General features: G+C 37.2%; 2 protein-coding genes across 39 annotated transcripts in view; one reads left to right on the top strand and one right to left on the bottom strand.

Annotated features, from left to right (window-relative positions):
- Positions 1–254: 254 nt before the first annotated feature.
- Positions 255–23342, bottom strand: noctb (nocturnin b). 2 transcript variants are annotated; one of them, XM_021476014.3, is made up of 3 exons: positions 23242–23342; positions 5791–6063; positions 255–2754 (listed from the first exon to the last, which is right to left on the bottom strand). In XM_021476014.3, the coding sequence occupies exons 2-3, from the start codon at positions 6053–6055 to the stop codon at positions 1904–1906; spliced, it is 1116 nt and encodes a 371-aa protein (XP_021331689.1). In that variant the 5' UTR covers positions 6056–6063; positions 23242–23342; the 3' UTR covers positions 255–1903. The 2 variants fall into 2 exon arrangements, with proteins under 2 accessions (XP_021331689.1, XP_021331687.1); XM_021476012.3 differs by lacking the exon at positions 23242–23342 and adding an exon at positions 11443–12178.
- The window catches only part of LOC137489979 (uncharacterized), a 656302-nt gene continuing 655303 nt past the window's right edge, over positions 22406–23404 (top strand). For 14 of the 37 annotated variants that reach the window (XR_012405535.1, XR_012405510.1, XR_012405512.1 and 11 more), the window contains exon 1: positions 23008–23204. Coding sequence is in view for 1 of the 37 variants with exons in the window: in XM_073949400.1 (XP_073805501.1) it covers positions 23162–23204 (43 nt within the window). In the remaining 36 variants the exon portion in view is untranslated. Of the gene's footprint in view, positions 22721–23007; positions 23205–23404 lie in introns of those variants that run through there. The other 23 variants (XR_012405494.1, XR_012405516.1, XR_011015272.2 and 20 more) reach the window with 6 other exon arrangements.

Genomic DNA, 23404 nt, shown 5'->3' with positions numbered 1-23404 from the left:
GTTTTTGATTCAGTAGGGTTGTTTTTGTTTACGTCCCTCAAATGGTCTATAGACATTTATTTATTTTTGTAAGACCTATAGCGGCTTGCCGATTCAGAAAATTGCAACTCAACTGCTATCAGCGCTTTTAGGGAGTAAAACAACGATAAACACACGTCCAACCAAATCAAAATGAATACGTTACCGTTGGTGGTAGCATTGAAGTCTTCTGAAGAGAAATGATCGTCTGAACAAGAAACTCACTGAAAATGAGGTAAAATTGAGCACATTTTATTTGCTAACATTAGGAGCTCGTCGGGAGATTTCAAAAGAATTGTACAAACATTAATTCATTGTTTTTGTACGTCAAGAGTCTGAAGCGCGTAAGTTACAGTATTTGTTTTGGTTCTGTGCGTGCAGTTACAAATTCATCCACTAGGGGGAGACGTGAATACTAGACAGCTATTCGTTTGTTGTGCGATCTGATGAGAAACTTTCCACACAGGAACTCTTCTTCAACAAAACCTCTCGAAACCTGCCGAGACATATTGGTCAAACATTATAAAACTCTACTTTAAATAAATAACAAGAATAGTGATGTTAAAAGCTGCGAAACAGCATTTTCTGTTGACTTTGTTGTTTAGCTAAAAAAGTCTGAATCTGATTATAAAATGAGGAGCTCAGCTGACGGATAATAATAGTTTAAATGTGTCCTTTAGATCAGAGACTGGTGAAACCAGCTGCACAAAGGAAAATATTGTGAAACAAGACTTCTCTCATTTGTGCATGTGTGCGCTCGTTTAGGCGGAATTTGACACCTGGAACTATTTTTAATGGTCTAAAAGCTCTGGTCATATTACAAAAAAAAAAAAAAAAAAAGACAAAAAAAAAATTGGTTGATAGATTTTAGAAATAAAGTTGTAACACATTTGCGTGAGTGAACCTACAGAACACATTACACAATGAACATTCTGTCATCATCATTACTTATCATCTTTTCCATTTAGAGTTGTATATATTTATTATTTACGCAAGACATTTCACTTAATATCCAAGCTGCTTTTGTTAATACAATAAAAACAGATGCCATTTTACACATTTCAACTAGATTTCAATTCTGAAGCCATAATATAGTTTTAGCTGTGCAAGAAACAGACCAATTCAATTATTATTTGTAAATCTTTCTGTCCAGACTACTTTTATGAGACAATCATGTTTTATGAAGATTCCATTATTCTGTATATTTTCAGAAACACTTCCTCCATTTGTCTGCATTGGTTGGTAACAGACACTAATGAACTGCATAATTTGTTAATATATTAATACAAAATTTTAGTAATACATTTTTAAAATCAAAAGTTAAATGTTAATATGAATGTACTGCAAACTAACAAGAGTATTTTATTAATGAACATTTTGCAGGATTATCAGATGTTGAATTTGAGTATTGTTAGTTCACATTAGCTCATACATTTACGTATATTAACAAAGATCTTTTCACAAGCATGAAGGCCCCAAACTTCACCCCTAAACACTGACCAGGGTGTCAAAATAAGTAACTAATCCACCAACACATGTATTTTTTTGCCATGAGATTGGTTTCAGAAATGTGCCAAATGAAGTCTTGTCAGAAATGTCTTCCAGAGTCTGATTCCATGGCAAAACATAACTATTTAATGATAAAAAAAACAAAAAAAAAAAACGTGAATTCATACAAAATTGCACAGTGTCATACTAAAATGTATGATTTTTCAAAAGAAAGCCCACCCCTTAACCATAACCAGCACTGAGGGCATATCCAAATCATACTAAAACGTACGAATGAGATTGTATGAATTTTGCCATTAAATTATTATTATTTTTAAGTTACGAACTGCCATGCAACTGCATTGCTTTGAAAGATAACTAGCAAATCTGAATTCAACTAATTAACTGGATCCGTAAAGCAGAAGTCACAGACAAGCGAAAGGTGATCTGAAGGGTAGTTATATGATGGCAGCCTATTAGGTCCGATTTGTTCAGCTGTAGGAAAGTCTAGAACGGCATTAACGTCAAATGCTCGGTGCGAATACCAAACGTAATCCAGTGTGTGGCAACTCTCGCCACTGGGTCGGATCTTCCACGTTGTGTATGGTGGCTCAGTTTTCCCATCTGTACTCAAAAGCTTATACGCGCTGTCCAATCCCAGACTAGATGTTGCGAAATTCCTATAGACGTCTTCTGATGGCTCGGCATTAAAATCGCCGCATACTATCAGAGGAATGGCTGACTCAGCGTTTTCCTCTGTTTCGATTTTCTGTGTAATGTTCCGCAGGTTTCGCAGCAGATCTGAACCCTGCGCGCTTCGTAAGACTTCCCAACCGCTCCTGGCTTTCAGATGCGTGACTCCGACACAGAAGACTCGACCTGTTGATCGACAACGCAAAGCAGCGACGATTGCCACCTGATTGGTTTTAAGCATCATGGCGGACAGTCGCAGGTGAGTTGTGTTTACTAACTGGAAGCGTTTGTGATTGAAGAACAGAGCGCAGCCATCAGGGCCGTTGTTGTTTTCTACATCGAGACATGGAGACCATGGTTTGGGGCAAAAGCTGCTCTGGTAGCCCAGGGTTGCGAGAACGGGCTGGAACATGTCAAAATAGTGATCGACTTCCTGAAGGCAGAGGATGTCCGGTTTGTAGGTCAGGATCTCCTCCAGGATCATGTACTTCCGCTCAGGCCAGTTCAGAGCATCCAAGGGGCACTGCACGAAATTGTCCATGCCCTCACCTAGTGCTGCAATGGGACAGAAAGAAGATGGGTTAAAACATAATGGCCATAAATCATCCCAAATGAAGAAATCCTAAACTTTTAGAACTTAGTGAAGCATTTTTGTTGTTGTTGTTGTAACTGCTAATCATAACTGTTAAAGCATTTATGCTTGTTATAAGCATGTCAAAAAGGTTTTGATGCAAGATTTTAAGGTTGGGTGGAGACTATATTATTTAACAGGGATGGGTAACCTAGAAATGCAAATGTACATGCATTATTTACTCAAATGCTTCCAAAGTTTCTTTTTTATTCTGAACCAAAAAAAAAAAAAAAAAAAAAACGAAATTCTAAAGAAAGCTGGAAACTGCTAATCACTGACTTCTATTATTGTGCGTTCACACCAGACACGGATAAAGCGGCAAGCGTGAGTGATTTACATGTTAAGTCAATGGAAACACAAGAATAGACATCCTGCAGCATGATTTATGCAAATGATGCGACACAAATGATGCAGTTCACGTAAATGAAGCACCACGATTGAGCGTTTGACGCGATTGACATGCGATTACCTTGGAAAATCGGAATTTTAGCAGAGATTTGCGCTGTTTTAACTAGGATTGGGTCAATAGCGATCCTCCGCCCCACCTCTGTTGCAGTAGTAACCCGCTTGTGAAAAATAGACACTTACACCACAAGCGCAAGCAGAGCGTGAGCAGCGCATATAGAGAGCAGGAGCAGTGAGCAGGCATTTGTCTTTCACACCGACTGCATCTGCAGCGTGCAGGTCATCAGCAGCTGCTGCACAGATCAATCTATCTCTGTGTAGTTACCTATCTATCTATAAATACGGGTTTTTTTTTTTTTTAACTTTTCATCTGCACCAAGGCCCACAGCCTTTCTATGCTGTTTCCTTAACCTGCAACTCTTTATTGTTTATTGTACAAATTATATAGATCCTAAAGAACTGTATGCTTCCCACTCTATGAGTTTCATTCATGTCTGGTGCACTCAGAAGACAATCGCCTGTGATATCATGTCATTTTGTTTTTGATTGCCAGGATGATGTAGGCCTATGGTTAGAATAAAAGTTATAATGATATTAATACATGATCAAATTAGTGAGCAACTTACTAAGCAAAACTAATACTAAAATTGTTTTAAATGTGGTTTTGTAGTTCGGGCCCAAATAAATATTTGTTGCTATTTTTAATCGTTTAAGTTCATTCATTCATTCATTCATTCATTTTCTTGTCGGCTTATTCCCTTTATTAATCCGAGGTCATCACAGCAGAATGAACCGCCAACTTATCCAGCAAGTTTATACGCAGCGGATGCCCTTTCAGCTGCAACCCATGTCTGGGATACATCCACACACACACTCATATACTCATACACTATGGACAATTTAGCCTACCCAATTCACCTGTACCGCATGTCTTTGGACTGTGGGGGAAACCGGAGCACCCGGAGGAAACCCACGCGAAGGCAGGGAGAATATGCAAACTGCACACAGAAACACCAACTGAGCCAAGGTTCAAACCAGCGACCCAGTGACCTTCTTGCTGTGAGGCGACAGCACTACCTACTGCGCCACTGCCTCGTCTCGTTTAAGTTCATTTGATTAAATATATAAAAATCAGTGGATACCATCGATGCATTTATTGGGTAAAATTGCTACTTTTTACTGTCACTCAATGTGTTTTTGGTCATTATCAATGCACTGTCACTTTAATTGAGTGTGAGCAGTGTGGGAAGAAATAGACCCAGTGCTGAAACCAATAAGCTGTTTCTGTGTGCAGTGAGAAATCTCTATTAGGCCCTGTTTACACTAATACGTCTTAGTTTTAAAATGGCATTTTAGAATGAAAACAATCCACGTCCACACTGACGTTTTACCTAGCTTTTCTGAACAGATCTCTGTTGAGATCACATGACCACACATACACAAACACACTCTGGCATGCTGCAGTGTATGCGCACATTATGACTTACAAACTGTAATTAAACCAACAATTTCCTTTTATTTTATTATAGATTAATACTGCCATACAGGCAGACACACACACACACACACACACACACACACACACACACACACACACACACACACACACACACACACACACACACACAGCTTTATATATGATATATATGTGTAATAATTATGTTTTTTTTTAACATTGACAACAATAAGAAATATCTCTTGACCACCAAATGAGAATATTAAAACGTGGATCACATCATCATGAAGACTACAATAATGACAGCTAAAAATTCAGCTTTTCCACCCTAGCAATAAATAGTATGGTCACACTTTATTATGAGAGTCCAAAAGTAACATGGGGGTGATGCAGTGGCGCAGTAGGAAGTGCTTTCGCCTCACAGCAAGAAGGTTGCTGGTTCGAGCCTTGGCTGGGTCAGTTGGCGTTTCTGTGTAGAGTTTGCATGTTCTCCCTGCGTTCGTGTGGGTTTCCTCCAGGTGCTCCGGTTTACCCCACAGTCCAAAGACATGCGGTACAGGTGAATTGGGAAGGTTAAATTGTCCGTAGGCGAGGCAGTGGTGCAGTAGGTAGTTCTTTTCGCCTCACAGCAAGAAGGTCGCTGGTTCGAACCTTGGCTCAGTTGGTGTTTCTGTGTGGAGTTTGCATGTTCTCCCTGCCTTCGCATGGGTTTCCTGCGGGTGCTCCAGTTTCCCCCACAGTCCAAAGACATGTGGTACACGTGAATTGGGTAGGCTAAATTGTCCGTAGTGTATGAGTGTGTGTGAATGTGTGTGGATGTTTCCCAGAGATGGGTTGTGGCTGGAAGGGCATCCGCTGCATAAAAACTTGCTGGATAAGTTGACGGTTCATTCCACTGTGGCGACCCCGGATTAATAAAGGGACCAAGCCGACAAGAAAATGAATGAATGAATGAATGAAATTGTCCGTAATGTATGAGTGTGAATGAGTGTGTATGGATGTTTCCCAGAGATGGGTTGCAGTTGGAAGGGCATCCGCTGCAACCCATCAATATATCTAAAACATTTCAATGACAGCGTGCATAAAGATGAGTGTGTACCTTGTGCGAGTACATTCCACTGCATGACTCTGATGGTCCTCCTTGCGTCTCCATGTCCTGTCTGAACGAAAGCTCTCTTCAGATGAGCTGGCCGCTCTCTCAGAGCCTCTCTACATTCCTGCAGCAGCTCCAGCGGGTCGGCCGGGTCCTGATCCAGATTCAGATTGTCACCGGGACTGTACGTAGAGCCACAGGAGTGAGGGAGAGGAGATCTGCTGATGCTCTTGGCCAGTGCACTGTAGAGACTGCTGCTGCCGCTGCCCATGGAACACGCTGACAGAGAGAGAGAGAGAGAGAGAGAGAGAGAGAGAGAGAGAGAGAGAGAGAGAGAGAGAGAGAGAGAGAGAGAGAGAGAGAGAGAGAGAGAGAGAGAGAGAGAGAGAGAGAGAGAGAGAGAGAGAGAGAGAGAGAGAGAACCATCAATAATTTTCCAGGTAAACAGGGTAAAAAAAAAAAAATCACCATACTTAATAAATTCCATAATTTTTAAACACGTTAGAGTCAAAGATTATTAAAGAGGGTAATTTGGGAGTTTTCTTATCACCCTTAATTCAGAAAATAATGCTATAGCCAAACAATATTTTATTTTTCTGCACATTTGTGTAGAATAAAATATGTATGATCAGGCAAATTATATATGAACATGTTTCCCAGTAAAAACCTTCAATGTATATAGTTGTATAAAGTCAGAATTATTAAAATATTAACTGTTTGAATAATTATTATATTTTCAATATAAAAAGTAGTTGAACGGGATTTTTTAAAAACCTTTTATCACAGTCTTGGACATGTGAATGATTAGTAACAACATTGCCTTTGATACATTGTTAGATTTTAATTTTTTCTCCCTAATTTAATGTTTGTGGCTGTTTTTGCCCATTTGACTTCCATTATACCTACATTTAATATATAAATACACAGTATTTGTTTCTGTTTACTCCATGTAGTTGAGAGCTGAGAGGCAGATTTTGATTTTCTCAGATACATCAAGGAAAGTGCATAAAGGTCACTCACACTCTCACAGACACACACTTTAATTTGCTGTTATACTAAATATAAAATCCAGAAACTAGGTTTTTTCTTTGCACAGGCCTGTCTAAAGGGTTAATGGTGCTAACTGATGATCAACATTAAAAATAACAAATTTGACCTGTTCCTAACAGGGAAAACCACCAACAATCAAAAATGCATGATTATATGGTGTTATGGTTTTGTAATAAAGAAATGTGGTTATAATGGAAGCCAATGGGGCTAAACCAGCCACCAACAGTAAATTGGGGAGAAAAAATTTAAATCAATCAAAATCAATGCATCAAAGGCAATGTTTTTTCACATGACCAAGACTTTGATAAAAGTAAAAAAAATCCACTCAACAATTACTTTTTATATTAATATTACGCCATTTTGTGTGTTTTTTTATTCCCCAAATCAGTGACATCATTTATGAATTTGGCAATTAAAATCCTGTATTTTCTAAGCAGTTTAGTAGTTTTGATCAGGACTGAGGTTGATTAACAGATTTCCAAATAATAAAAAAAAAATATTGATCTGATGCATTTTTTACAGCTGTTCAATTTAGTGGATGTTTTCATCCCAAACATAAAAAAGGGTAGTAAATTTGCTCAGTGTCTTGATGAGTTTTTTTTAATAATTCACAGCATTTTCTCAAAATATGTCAAAATAAGATTTGTCACCAAAAATCAATCTGCTAGCTGAAACAGAAAACATTAGAGCCAAATTAAGACTCCCCAGTCTTAATCCCCCCAGAGTGGATGAAAACATCCCCAACAGTACATAAGGGTTAAGGGTGTAACTCGGGTAATTAGGCAAGTGGTAATTAGGCAAATCAATGTATAAGGATGGCGTGTTCTGTAGAAAAAATAAAATAAAAAATTGCATATATATATTTGAATGTTTGAAAACTAACAGCATGCTTTTATAGTATCATGAGCTCTTATATGTCAAAAGATCAGAAGAATTTTGATTTCTCAAGTAATGGCCTCTATCTCAAAATTCATTTTTTTCAGAGCCCATTTATAAGCAATATATATATATATATATATATATATATATATATATATATATATATATATATATATATATATATATATATATATATATATATATATGTATATATATATATATATATATATATATATATATATATATATATATATATATATATATATATATATACTATAAAAGCATGCTGTTAGTTTTCAAACTCAAAACTTTGTAGTTCCTCTAAAAACAGCTTATATTGAAGGCAGTCTGTCAAAACGACAGGTTGTGGAATGTCGTAATCTATGATGTAATAGTGTGGATAAGCTCTGCCTCTGTGGATGTCTACTTTTACTTCACTACATGTTTAGCCCTGCTAATATGCAAAAACCATCTGCCAATCAGAGCAGTGGGCATTTACTTCTGAGTCTAGAGTCGGCCACGCTCAATCAAAAGCATTCTGATGAGGGGGTCAAAAACAGCACAGTAAATAGTAAATTACTTCTAAACTATGAAGTTTTTCATGTACAAATCTTGACAACATTAAGTGGAGCTCAGAGAATAGTACAGTATAAAAAACTGAGGTAGAGCAAAAAAATCTGAACCTAAAGGTGCCCTATAATGAAAAACGGGGTATACCAAGGCATAGTACAATAATAAAAGGTCAGTACTTAAAAAGGAGCATACTGTGAGCCTCAGGCAGGCACCACTGTTTCCTCATTCTCATGTAAATTCCACGAGTGTAAAACAGTGAACGAAACAAACTTTGATGAGACTTAAGTGCCATGCCCTCCGCATTTGCATGTATGCCTACTTTAGGTCATTCATCCGGACCTGACGAGCAGCTCTTCACATCAAGAGAACACGACTCGTATGCAGCTCTGAGATCACAAAAAAGCTCTGAAATCGTTAACATGCACACCTCAGGCTGAATATTATTTCAGAAATCTTTCATGTTTATTGTAAAATTTGATGTATACATTTTATCAAACACATGAAGACTGCAGAATGCTGCTGTCAGCTCAACTGCCATCTGTTCATGCAGAAGCTGATATTAATTTCTAGCGGTTTTCTTTGACTTTCGCTTCAAAATACATTGCGATACACGTCAATCAATCTCTTTTGTGAAGTGTAATAATAATAATTTAGCCATTGTCCACAACAGATCTGGAGAGCAAATTAGGTTAACATTACTCTGATTGGGGTTGTACTTGTCCGTGTTCAGCGTACATCATGCTGTGTGTGTGTCGGTAAGAACTGCGTATCAGAGCGGACCTTAATATTCACGACACAAACCATATATGGTCAATCATGGGCCTTCTGATTCTATGGGTATGGAGCAATAAACTAGCTTATAAAACTATTTCTGGAGATTTTTTTAACTTACCGAAGCCATAAACCTACTACATAGACATCAGAGAACAATTTAACTTATTAAACCAATGCAGTATATAGCACCTTTAAGTGTATTGTGGACATTTTCTTTATTTCAGACTGAAAAAACCCACTACAAAAAGGAAAAAAAAAACCTAAATCTAACAACTGACATGTGCATGTAAAAATGTTTTTTGTCTGCAGTGTCTTGCTAAAAAGAAAGAGGACATGTGCTCATGTTGTCACTGCAAATATCTGTCGGTGTGAACACTCATTTACACTGAACAGTTGTGCTGAACTAAATCAGGCTCTGGCATCTATTTTCACCGTACTTCCTTCTGTCCTGTGTCTTCTTCAAATAGGACAAGCGAACACACAGTTAATCCATTTATACTGAAAGCAGCAGCAGCAGTTATTAAAGACACACAGAGCTGAGAACAGTTCAGGCATGTAATAGCTGCATTGATCTCAGTAACATACTAGTTCACAGGTGAACTCTTCAGTTCAGAGAAATGTCCTGCTTGGCTGCACTGAAGCTTTTTGTTGGTCTCTAGGTTTCTGGTAATCCATCTGGTCCTTAATCAACTAAGCATGCCTTGATTAATGCTTAATTAGCTGCTCTGACAGGATTGTCTCGAGGTGCAAGGCTGGGGAAGGTTACAGAAAAAATTATTCTGCTCTGAAAGTTCTAATAAGTGGAAGATGTTTGGAACCACCAGGACTCTTCCTAGAGCTGGCCGGCCATCTAAGCGGAGTGATCGGGAGAGAAGGGTCAGAGAGGTGATCAATAACCTAATGGTTACTCTGTCTGAGCTCCAGCGTTCTTCTGTGGAGAGAGGAGAAACTTACAGAAGGACAACTCTCTGTGCAGCAATCCACCAATCAAGCCTGTATGGTAGAGTGGCCAGACGGAAACTACTCCCCTCCTGGAATTTGTCAAAAGGCATCTGAAGGACTCTCAGACCATAAGAAACTAAATTCTCTGGTCTGATGAGGCTAAAATTTAACTCTTTGGAGTGAATGCTAGGTGTTACATTTGGAATAAACCAGGCACCGCTCTTCACCAAGGCTATTACCATCCCTACAGTGAAGCATGGTGGTGGCAGCATCCTGCTGTGGGGATGTTATTCAGCAGCAGGAACTGGAAGACTAGTCAGGATAGAGGGAAAGATGAATGCAGCAATGCACAGAGACATTCTGAATGAAAACCTGCTTCAGAGTGCTCTTGACCTCAGACATTAGTATTTTTATTACTGTAATTACTGCAAACCTGTCTGAGTGCCAGAAAAATGGCAAAATTGTCATGTTCAGGCACAATAACTTGCTCTCAATATGCTGTTAATAAGATTTGGGACATTTGAAAGAAGGGATCCTTTTAACAGCTTCTGAAGCTACCAAAACTTTAAATTCACTATGCAATGTTACCACACTGAGATCCCAGTAGCCCGGCAACTGAATAATGTCTAAAAAATATAATTAGAAAAAAATTATTAACTTATTAAGTTATCTTATTTAATGCTTCTTAAGTCTGACATATGCAAACTGTGGGAAAATATAGAAATACAGAAAGGTGTCATATGCATCTGATTTGCATACAAGACATTTTCAATTACAATGCTGCTCAGATATTCTTCTTTAAACAGAGAACTGAAGATGGGTCAGAATTCAATTTACAATAACAAACAATAAAGTCCCAATATCTCTGGAAATGTATCATATAGCACTTTATGTAATTTAAAATAAACGGGAAAGTTTAAGAACAAAAACAAAAAACAAAAAAAAAACAATAGATATTTAGATATCTTTGATGCTTTTTGAGTTACAGACATGCAAACTTCAGGTCGATGAACAGAATCATTGATTTTGTCGTCATTATGAAGCAAGACATAAACAAAACAACAACATACATACAGTATTTTACTGCAAGACTTACCAATCTATGTGTAAATAAACCATAAAAATGCTGTAATCTTTCTCTCATTCTCATGCAAAAACTAGATGAGACTGAGTTCAATGTAAAGTTCAGACAGTAAATATTTTACAGAGTAAAGTCCCATAGTATTATTACCTAATACAATCCCTGCACCATAGTATAGACATAATACATGCAGAAAGTACACCATATATGTTAATAAAACTATAATAATGCTCAATATCAAAGTTCTTTACTCATGACCTCAAAACCTCATTTAAGTTACTATACAAATTGGTATAAATAGCACAATAATTTTAATAATAACAATAAAAAAGACAATTCATTAGATGAATTTATCTTACCAACTACCTCCATGACTTCAGTGCTGGATTTGGAGTCTGTCCTATACAACGAAGTGTGTTTGTGTGTGTTGTGCGAGCGATGCGCAGAGCAGAACAGCACCACTGGCTGGGTGTGTTAAACTGCTTCTGACAGAATGAGATTACAGACTTCAGACGTCAGGAGACCATATGGACGCGCATACTTACACGCACACACAAACAGGTCAAGAGGTTTGTTCTAGGATACATAATGCAACCATGTCGCCACATGTGATTTTATGCACGTCATGCTATGCATGTTCTGCATCAAAGCATTGACAAAACACATTGGCAAATAAACCACATCACTGGTTATGCAGAAGTGGGATGAATAGCGTATGGTGTAATTCATCTAATCGTGGATGTCACTAAAATGGTGTGATTTGGCATGCAGGAAGTGTTACAACATGTGACTTGTACATTCATAACAACCTGTAATTCAGCAGTCACACATTTGATATTACTAAGTAAGGTTGGGATTAGGAAAGACTTCAAAACACAAAATCAATTGAATCACACCTGTTAATCCCCTCGCTAAAAATGAGAAATACATGCTATTGGTTTAAGCTTTCTGTTTATAAAAAAATCTTGCCGCATTTTCCAATAAACACAACCATTTTAAGCCTTGTGCATGGCAGGATATTTTCACTCGCTTTATCAATTATCGTCATTGTTTTTTAAATGTGTTTTTTAAGCAACCACTGCCTGACATTAGATGCCACTCAATGAAAAACAGAAATACCCCAGTACACAAGGTGGTGCCGTGCAGCCTGTTCTACTGTAACTTTCATTAATATCCAGCTGCCATATATAGTTATTAACGTCTTCTCGGACCTTGTTATTAATAGTGTACACAATAGACAATAGTGTATACCAGTGGTTCTCAAACTTTTCCATCAAGTACCACCTCAGAAAAAAAAATTGTCTTTCCAAGTACGACCATAATGAGCAGTATTGAGATATAGTAGTGTAGTAAGCCCTGTAAAGCAGCTACAGCTCTGTCCAATTCAAAAACTCCTATTATTAAGATTTTTATTCTCAGCTACTTCAAACACAATAAAATTGTTTGAACTTTAACCCTGTACTGTGCTTATATGTAAAATAAATACATAAATAAAAATAAAAAAAATAAAAAATGTAAACATTTAAATTAAAATGTGCTTTTAACAGTTAAAAATGATAGTTTATTGTTCTTCATTCATTCATTCATTCATTTTCTTGTCGGCTTGGTCCCTTTATTAATCTGGGGTCGCCACAGCGGAATGAACCACCAACTTACCCAGCAAGTTTTTTATGCAGCGGATGCCCTTCCAGCCGCAACCCATCTCTGGGAAACATCCACACACACATTCACACACACACTCATACACTAAGGACAATTTAGCCTACCCAATTCACCTGCACCACATGTCTTTGGACTGTGGGGGAAACCGGAGCACCCGGAGGAAATCCACGCAAAGGCAGGGAGAACATGCAAACTCCACACAGAAACACCAACTGAGCCGAGGTTCGAACCAGCGACCTTCTTGCTGTGAGGCAACAGCACTACCTACTGCGCCACTGCCTCGCCAGGTTATTGTTCTTAAAAAGTAAAAAACACACAACTGTACTTATATGTAAAGTATCAACACCTGGAAATATAGGCTATATGTCATCATATTCCTATATAAATCATTTTTTTATAAATGTTTAAATATATGTAGCATGTACATATGACATATTTGATTCCTCCGCGTACCACTAGAAGTAAGCCCGCGTACCACAAGAGGTACACGTACCACAGTTTGAGAACCACTGGTGTATACTATTTCACAAATATGGCGATTGAAACGGGTGAAAGGGGAACATTTTTACAATCGCCATTCTATATAATCGACTAAACCGTTTTCTATCAGTCATCATAGATGATCAATCATTGTTTATCTTACAGAGGCAATATTGCAGATATGTTTGCTGGCTTTGCTAAAACATTATTCAGAGATTTTGAAACGGTCTAAATTGGACAGGTTTAATTTATATAATGGATTTAATATAATGAAGGAAATAATAAGAAGTTAATATGTATAGGCTATAATACATCTTTATATACAATAAAAATTATTTAACATTTAATAAATGTTTAACACTCTATCAACATTTTACTCCAGCGATTGAATACTATTTATTTTCTAAATATTATAATAATAGTCATAAGTGTTTTACCTAATTATTTTTATATAAACTGTACGAGTTTTCCCAGAGATGGGTTGCGGCTGGAAGGGCATCCGCTGCGTAAAAACTTACTGGATAAGTTGGCGGTTCATTCCGCTGTGGCGACCCCAGATTAATAAAGGGACTAAGCAGACAAGAAAATGAATGAATGAATGAATAATGCGAGTACCAAAACTGCACAGATGTTGAAAGAAACATTACGATAAAATAATGACTGAAATGGGGAAACCCTAAACTGTTCACAGTCACGAATGGTCTTGATCGCCATGACATACAGTAGGTGGCGATAATGCTTCTAAAGAGTTAGTAGTTGGAGTAAGGGGAAGCTGCAGGCCCGGAGACCCAACTGCACGCTCAGACCTGCGCGCACATACTGCACTTCCAGACCAGACAGTGCCCCCTGCTGTTGGGTTGGGTGAAGCGGCAGGTACGGAAACCCAACTGCACACTCAGACCAGCCCTTTCTAGCAAGTAGCAACATCAGAAACGCCAGTAAGGTTATTAATTATTAAAGCGATTCCTGAAAATTATCAAGTTTTATGGCATAAATCAATGTGGTGTAAAATATTACACTAACAAAGAATTATTTCAGTGTTTGATTTGATCAAAATTAGTGTCAAAAGAGCATTATTTTATGATATATGCAGCTTGCTCTTATTTTATCTATTTTTGTACCATTCTGGGACAATTTTCTAGCAATGTTTTCTGACAAAATAAAAAAAAAAACTTTAAAGTAAAAAAGTTAAAATAAAATGCAGCCTATAATATATAGCGCAATTATTATTTGTAACATATTTTAGTGCTGTATAGGTCTACTGTACATATTACTAGTATAGTATCTGTACATTTATACTTCTGTGTGTTGGTGGTATAGCTCTGCAATAACACTTCAGGTTTTTAAGCTTCTGTGACAAGTTTCTTTACGGGTGTTTTGTTTTTTCTGAACTCTCCCTTAACGTTTAACTAGCTAAAATCGCTCATTCAGAGGCGGAACTGGTGGACGTGCAACAAATTTAATCATAAGGTAAACACAAATCAAAAGTTTCTATCTGTGTGTTTGGGCCGTGAGCCACGGGAGAGCAGCAAGCCCATTGGAACAGGTGTTTACAAGGGTCGAGTCCCATGAAGGAGCTTCAGATAGAAACTTTTGTTTTGTTTACCTTATGATTAAAGTTGTTGTATGTCCGCCTGTTCCCGCCTTGGAATGAGCAAAAATGTGCATTATTAAACTAATCAGAAACTAGGGCTTGGTAATTAATCAAAATGAAATTGCGTATGCTATTGAGCATTGCACATGCACATCTTGTCAGGGAAGAACGTTTCTGTGATCAGTAGTAAATCTTCACTGAAGGCCAGAAGGAGCTCTTGCTTCAAAACTGCAAATACTCCACAAAGAAGAAACCCAGAAAATCCCCATAGTGTTCCATTATAAACAGAAGACCTACCTTATAAATCTCCCTCCCACTCGATTGTAGTTATGAAGTGAATTTAGAGTAAAAACATGGTATTTTGGTAAGCTACACGAAGCTTCACTTTTTTCACATAATTTTTATCTAGATGTCAATATGGTGCAATTAAATCAATTTCGAATGCAATTCTGCATGGCTTATCTCGAACTATTTTGTAGTTTTATGCTGGAAGTTAACTAAAACCATCTTTACTGACCAAATGTGCATGGAAATAGCCTTTGATTAAACATCCTGGCGTTAAATAATACAATTCTATAATACTAGTAATTACATATTACCAGTACCTACACAGCAAAAAAAATCTGTAATTTTACATTTTAAAAGTAAAATAACAGGCGCTAAATTACAGAAACTTACCGTAAATTACGGACATTTAATTACAGAAATTTACCATAAAATAACGGACATTAAATTACAGAAATTTATCGTAAAATAACAGGCGCTAAATTACAGAAACTTACCGTAAAATAACGGACGTTTAATTACAGAAATTTACCATAAAATAACGGACATTAAATTACAGAAGTTTATCGTAAAATAACAGATGTTAAATTACAGAAACTTACCGTAAAATAATGGACGTTTAATTACAGAAATTTACCATAAAATAACAGACATTAAATTACAGAAATTTATCGTAAAATAACAGATGTTAAATTACAGAAATTTATTGTAAAATAACGGACGTTACATTACAGAACTTTACCATAAAATAACGAACGTTAAATTGCAGAAATTTATCATAAAATAACGGATGTTAAACTACAAAAGTTTTTTTGTAAAATAACGGACGTTAAATTACAGATATTTATCGTAAAATAATGGATATTAAATGACAGAAATTGATCATAAAATAATGAACATTAATTTACATAAATTGATCGTAAAAAAATGAACATTAAATTACAGAAATGTACCATAAAATAGCGGACATAAAATTACAGAAATTTCCTTAAATTAAAATTTCTGGTAAATTTCAGTAAAAAAAAAAAAAAAAAAAAAAAAACAGTGTACCTAATTAAATAAACTACAATAGCTACTCAATTAAAGAAATCATGTTATTGTTCAGTTAGATCTGCTAATATTATACAATTAATTAAACAATTAAAAACAAATTTCCTTACAAGAATATGACTGTAAATAATGAAAATATGTAAACACCATGCTATATATGTGCTTGTGTATTATAACGGCATCTATTAAAGTACCTAGCAGTATCGCCACAGTATTTTGGAAAGGAAAATAAAGAGGTATCAAATCCTCCGGTATAATATTGTGCTAATATAGCTCAGTGCTACTCAACTTGATGTTTTAAGGTCATGCTTAAAAGTCACACATCAAAAATAGCTTCATCAACAAACTGAATGAGGGGAAGCACAGCAACAGTATGGCAGACCAAAACGACTCGACTAAAGGGTTAACATACTTTAAGGATGAAACTTCATGTTACTGATTGAGTGTGGTGTAACAAATGACGATATTGGCTCTTATCTCTTTCTGATTCATTCATGAGGTTAATCAGTTCTCCTGAAGTTTGACTCCTAGTTAACCTGCTTATCTGTGCCATAAAAGAAGCCGTTCAGCTATAAGAGACAGCCGATGCAGTCAGGGAAAATTATAGAAGATAAGATATAATGAGATTTACGCACCAGAGTACATAAAAAGGTCTGTTTATGCTTGACTACTTCATGCATTTGGATTGCTTAGGGTCATATCTGCATCCTTGGTATGCAAAAACACTATGTCAAAACAACAGTACTATGTTGGAATATTTCTAATACAGCAAGATGATTTTTTAAATTGGAGTAGTTAGTGGTTCATTCCACTGTGGTGACCTCTGAAATGGAGACTAAGCCGAAGGAAAATGAATGAATGAATGAAGTTTCTAGTGTTGACAGTTCAAATGACAATTGAAAACATGATGAATACAGGATATCATTAATTTTCCTTTGGCTAAGTCCATTATTTATCAGAGGTCATCACGGCGGAATGAACCGCCAACTAGTCCAACATATGTTTTACACAGCGGATGCCTTTCCAGCTCCAACCCAATACTAGGAAACACCAATACACTCTTGCATTTACACACACACTCATCCACTACCGCCAGTCTTGCTTACCCAATTTACTTATAGCGCATTACTTTATACTGTGGGGGAAACTGGACCTGGGACTCAAACCAGCGACCTTCTTGCTGGCAGGCAACAACGCTAACCACTGAGCCACCATGACACCTGAATACAGGATTTCTGAATTACAATTATACTAGACAGAACAGAACATGCTTTCAAAGGTTGAGAGTAAAATGTGTTACCATGTGAGTTACAAAGGCACATAACATACTGTACCACTTAAAAGTTGATCTGAGTTAAATCAATGTCATTTGTTAAATCAGTTTTCATTAAGTAGCTTATATTTTAGATAAAAACTGGGGAAAAGGGAGATTCCAGCACTTCTTGTAACAAAATGGAAACAAGTGTATACTTTATCAGCTAAAAAATGTGTCTCATTTTTGTTACAAGTAGGGCTGGAATCTCCCTTTTTTCCCTAGTTTGAATTAATCTATCTACAAACAGTGCATCCGAAAAGTACTCAAAGCGCTTCACTTTTTCACATTTTTTTTAATGTTACAGCCTTATTCTAAAACGGATTAAATTAATTTAATTTCTCAACAATTCTACACACAACTCCCCATAATAAAATAAAAATTTTTGGAAATTGTTTCAAATTTATCGAAAATAAAAAAACCTGAAAAATGACATGTACATAAGAGCTCAGGTACATTCTGGTTCCATGGATCATTCTTGAGATATTTCAGCAGCTTAATTTGAGTTCACCTGTGGTAAATTTTAGTTGATTGGACATGATTTTTATAAAGGCATACACCTGTCTATATAAGGTCCCAGGGTTGACAGTGCATGCCAAAGCACAAACCAAGCATGAAGACAGAGGAATTGTCCGTGGACCTCTGTGACAGTATTAAACTCTTTGGAGTGAATGCCAGGCGTTACGTTTGGAGAAAACCAGGCACCAGGCTAATACCATCCCTACAGTGAAGCTTGGTGGTGGCAGCATCATGATGGGGATGTTTTCCAGCAGCAGGAACTGGAAGACTAGTCAGGATAGAGGGAAAGATGAATGCAGCAATGCACAGAGACATCCTAAATGAAAACCTGCTTCTGTGTGCTCTTGACCTCAGACTGGGGGGCCGTTCATCTTCCAGCAGGACAATGAGGCTAAGCACACTGTTAAAATATCAAAGGAGTGGCTTCACAACAACTCTGTGAATGTTTTTGAGTGGCTCAGCCAGAGCCTAGACCTAAATCATATTGAACATCTCGGGAGAGATCTGAAAATGGCAGAACACTGTCACTTCCCATCCAATCTGATAGAGCTTGAGAGGTACTGCACAGAGAAATGGGCAAAAATTCCCAAAGACAGGTGTGCTGTGGCATCATATTCAAAAAGACTTGAGGCTGTAATTGCTGCTAAAGGTGCAATAACAAAGTATTGAACAAAGGCTGTGAATACGTATGCACATGTGATTTTTTAGCTTTTTCATTTTTAATACATTTGCAACAATTTCAAAAAACCTTTTTTCACATTACTATTATGGGATATTGTGTGTAGAATTTTGAGGAAATAAATTAATTTAATCCATTTTGGAATAAGGCTGTAACATAAAAAATGTGGGAAAAGTGAAGAGCTATGAATACTTTCCGGATGCACTGAATATCATTGGATTAAAACTGGACAATTATTTAGTTTTTTTATTACTATTATTTGTTTATTTCTTCTCTAGTCAACAAAAACAGTATAACAGAATCTAAAAGCATTTTATGATTTACCATTGAGGCTTTCATAACATGTAGTTCTAAGAACTAGCCACCAGGCCCAGTTACCCTAGAACTAAATTTTGCCTTCGGGTGATTTTCCTGGTTGCATGCACACCATCATACGACTTCTGAAGTGATGCATGCTGACCCAAAGCAAGATCAAGCATGACATTCAACGAAATACTGGGGGATCATGGGTAATGTAAGTTAAGCTGTGTGTTTGTTGTGTGTTTTGCGATATCAGAGTTGACATGTGGGCTTGAAACTATGCAGTTGATGAAATTATCTATGCCAACTTGTTTTGTTGCAAATCCCAGGGGTTGAGAAAATAACCCAACACCACAGACAAAGCCAACAGGTAAAAACATCTAACAATAAATTTGATCAATTTATGTTTTCAATTCATTTCAATGATTTTTTTTTATTTCTATAGCAATTTTACACTATAAATTGTGTCAGTGCAGGTGAACATAGAAGTTCTAGTAAATTGAAACTGTGTCAGTCCAGCATATGCATGTCTTGTAAAACTTTAAAATACTGTGCTGGTGAATGCATTTGCCAGTTAAACATATAATTATGTCTTACTCAGAAGTAGGGAGTAAATTTAGTTCCCCTAAAAGTCAGAATTAAATCTGTTCCCTGTGTGAAAATGGCCAAAAAGTGTCTACTTCTGCCTGTAATTATGAAAATGATGAAAACATTCCTCCGGTGCAAAAGGCCCTCATGAAATGGAACAGAAGAAAACAGGTTTTGTAAATAATCTGCTCCTATTTTTCCTTTTCGCAGTCTCACTCGCTTTTAAAAGAAACTAATTACAAGTGATCTAATGCTATTTTAACAAAACAACCAACTGCTTAAAATTGGGGAAAAAAACCTTTGGCTTATTTTTTGGAAATATATTGCATTAACTGCTGTCAAAACAATTCTCCCGTTCACATGGATCCTCAAAAATGACAAAACAAGTTGTATTATGCATTCAAGTAGTTGGCAACTTCACTTTTTTGGTAAAAGGCTTTTAATTTGGAACAAACAAAATACACAGGTACTTAGGGTTGTCACGATACTGGAATTTGGTACCAATCAATACTGAAATTTTAAAAGCGTTCATTTCCCTCTAAAATTTGAGCGCTGATTTGCCATTGTGTTCACGTGCTCAACACATATCTATGTTTACACTCAGGCCCCGTTTACATTAATACATTTTAGTTTTAAAACGTGTTTCAGAATGAAAACAACCTGTGTTCACACAGGCGTTTCATCTAGTGTTTCTGAACAATTCTCCATCCACACTGTACCGCTAAAAACACACATCACGTGACCACACACACTCTGGCATGCACTTCAGCATATGTGGGCATCTGAGCTTCTTCAAAACGAAGATGGGTGTGATATGGAACTTAGGGTATTTATAGTGGCTTAGGAATCAGCTGATTGGTGTTCATAAATTGAATAATGCCGGCTGCAAGCAATCATAACCACATGATCCTCTCGAAATTAGTTTATAAATAAACTTCACTTAAGAGTGTCCTCAACAGTGCTCAAATGTTAGCAGGAAATGGACGTTTCTTAAATTTCAGTATCAATTGGTAATGACAACCCTATAGGGACATTTACATGACAACATTTATAGCCACTAAGAAAAAATAAGAAAGAAAGCGTGTTATGTGTTTTGTCTGTTTGTTTACACGAGAACAGTGTTTCCAATGTCGTGACAATGTAAATGTCGGAAATGAGAATCTCTGAAAACGGGTAAGTCATGTGTGTGTTCATAGTACATGTTAAGGCTGATTTACACTTCTGCGTCAAGCGTCAATGCTACGATGCAGCCTACGTGTGGTTGCATAGCTCTCGACTTGGCCGTCGGTGACGCTGATGCACACCTCTCAAAAAATGCAACGACACGTAGCCCAAGTTCTGTGATTGGTCACCTTGCTAGCGCTAATGAGTGTGGGCCAAATGCATTGAGTGTTTACAAGTGTAGAGTCCAATGAAGAAGCTCCGGATGGAGACTGTTGTTTTGTGTGTATCTTACGATTAAAGCTGGTGCACGTCTGCTGATTTCACCCTCAAAATGAGTGAGTTTGAGCTACTTGTACATTAAGGTAGCGATCAGAAAAAACAAAACACCAGTGAAAAAACTCAACAAAGGGGAACATAAACACCTACTGCCAGCTAGCGTTTCTGAAGTGTTTTTGCAGAGCAACACACACAGCGCGCAGAAATATAAATGCACGACTACGTGCAAGGCAGGCGCCTTGGGTCACATCGATCACTTGACGCAGAAGTATAAACTAGGCTTTAGGGACGTGTCAATGAAAAGACAAGTGCGAACAAACAATGGTGGAGTAGGTGGTAGTGTTGTTGCTGCTCAAAATTGCTGCCCAGGTGCCAAGGTTTCATCAACTTCTACAACCAACAGTGCAGTGTCATCATATAGGTCAGTGGTTCTCAACCACATTCCTGGAGGAGTACTAGCACTGCATGTTTTGGATGTCTCCTTTGTCTCTCACACCCATTTAAGTCTTTCAATTTCTGCTAATGAGCTGAACATCTGAATCAGGTGTGTTTGGTTAAGGAGACATGGAAATGTGCAAAGCCGGTGGTACTCAAGGAACGTGGTTGAGAAACACTGGCTGCATCCGAAATCATCTACTACTTAGTAGGTTTTGCATTTGAATTTAAACATGCTTCTCGGCTGTTAGAAAAGTATGTTCTATACCACAGGTGTCAAATCCAGTTCCAGGAGGGCCGCGGCTCTGCTCAGTTTAGTTCCAACCCTAATTAAACACACGTACTTGCAGGTTTCAAACAAGCCTGAAGGACTTAATTAGTTTGATCAGGTGTGTTTAATTAGAGTTAAAGCTAAACTGTGCAAAGCTGCGCCCCTACAGGCACTGGATTCGACACCTGTGTTCTATACAGTATCAATGTCTGTGTTATAAATGGAACTTGGACGTACTACATCCGCCATTTTGTCATCATCACGTGCCAGTTTCGTTGTTCGTTGAATTCTCTCGGATGGCATCATGGAATAGTGTCCATCCAATGCGCTCTTCAGAATCTCGCCGTTATCCGGGTACTTCTCACATAATGTTTTTCGAATTCGGAAATACTTCTTGGCTCACATACTGTTTTTAGCGTACTATATGGTATGAAAGTATGCGATTTGGAACACAGATACATATATAGGCTATACACTGTAACTTTGACATACTTCCCTGAAGATACTGTTTACTAACAGTAAAGGCGACAGTGTCAAATATTAGCCTATGTCATATGTGATAAAAATTTTTTTTTTGAGGATTTCAGTAAAAGTGGATTGTTTTGAAAAACTTGTGTAAATGTAATTTTTTATAAAAAAGATAAACTTTTCATTTTTTTGTCTACAACGTGGTTGAACGACGAATAAAACCTTCTCCAGAGCAAGTTAGCCATGTAACGATTAAGTTACCATGGTTTCATCTAAAAATTCACTTTAATGTTAGAACTACCGAAGGCCGAAGCTACATTCATCATCTGAGCAATTAAATAGCAAATTTAAATTTTCAGTGTGAACTACCCTTTTAATGATGTCGATATTTTGCACGGTTACGTCTTGACACCAGTAGGTGGCGAAATTGGATTTATGGATAACTCGTGAACGATGACTCGTTAAATTGGGTAACAAAATGTCACGTTCATTGCTCGAAGGTCTTAACATTGCTGTTTTACTTTGTTTTGAACCGGCAGTAGTGTGTCAAAAATGTAAGTTAATCAATGTTAGCCTCATCGAATCGTTTCATAAAGTCAATATAATTATTCCAGTGATGATTGCCCTCAGCCTCTCACCGAATAATCACATTCATGCTGACTTTTTCGAACAAGCTGTCGAGAGTTATTGTGATGTAATTTTCGTACACTGGAACATTAATTATACATTTTGATAATACGTCGTTCTGCATAATTAAATGTAAAAACTTTAATTCAAAGCAATGTTTCTTAAATGTCATTGTAAATAATGTTTATCAACAAGTGGACTGAGTATCCTTTTTAAACAGTGACGATCACGCGAGCTAGTGGAGCACACGCAGCACTTAAACATGACTTTGGCTTATAACTTATACACTTTTTGATTCATTTCATGTCTGTAGTTTGGAGGAGAGTCTGAATGAGCTATGCGCTTCACTGCGGACCGATGAAACACAAATGCAGAGAAAACATAAAGGACGACAGAGCGTATACAATAAAGGTAAGCATTGCTATGTGTAGCCGATGTCGTCACTCACCAGATTGGCTTCAAATACTGAATATTCCTCTCGTGCGCTGGTTATTGCCTGTGTCGATGCGATCTGCCTCCGTTTGGAAACATAAGTGACCTCCTCTAGCTAAAAACGAGCCACAAAAACAGCTGTATAAACCAAAGCAAGGTCACTGGACTGGGGGTTGCTG

The sequence above is a fragment of the Danio rerio genome, chromosome 1 (genome assembly GCF_049306965.1).
Source record: "Danio rerio strain Tuebingen ecotype United States chromosome 1, GRCz12tu, whole genome shotgun sequence".
In the NCBI taxonomy this organism is placed as follows: Eukaryota; Metazoa; Chordata; class Actinopteri; order Cypriniformes; family Danionidae; genus Danio; species Danio rerio.
This window is presented reverse-complemented; position numbering and strand designations above follow the sequence as displayed.

Bases quoted from the DNA above. Each gene is read 5' to 3' on its own strand.
- noctb (XM_021476012.3), bottom strand. The intron at 2,755-5,790 runs GTACACACTCAT...GTCCCATTGCAG, and splicing joins GTGGAATGTACTCGCACAAG to CACTAGGTGAGGGCATGGAC.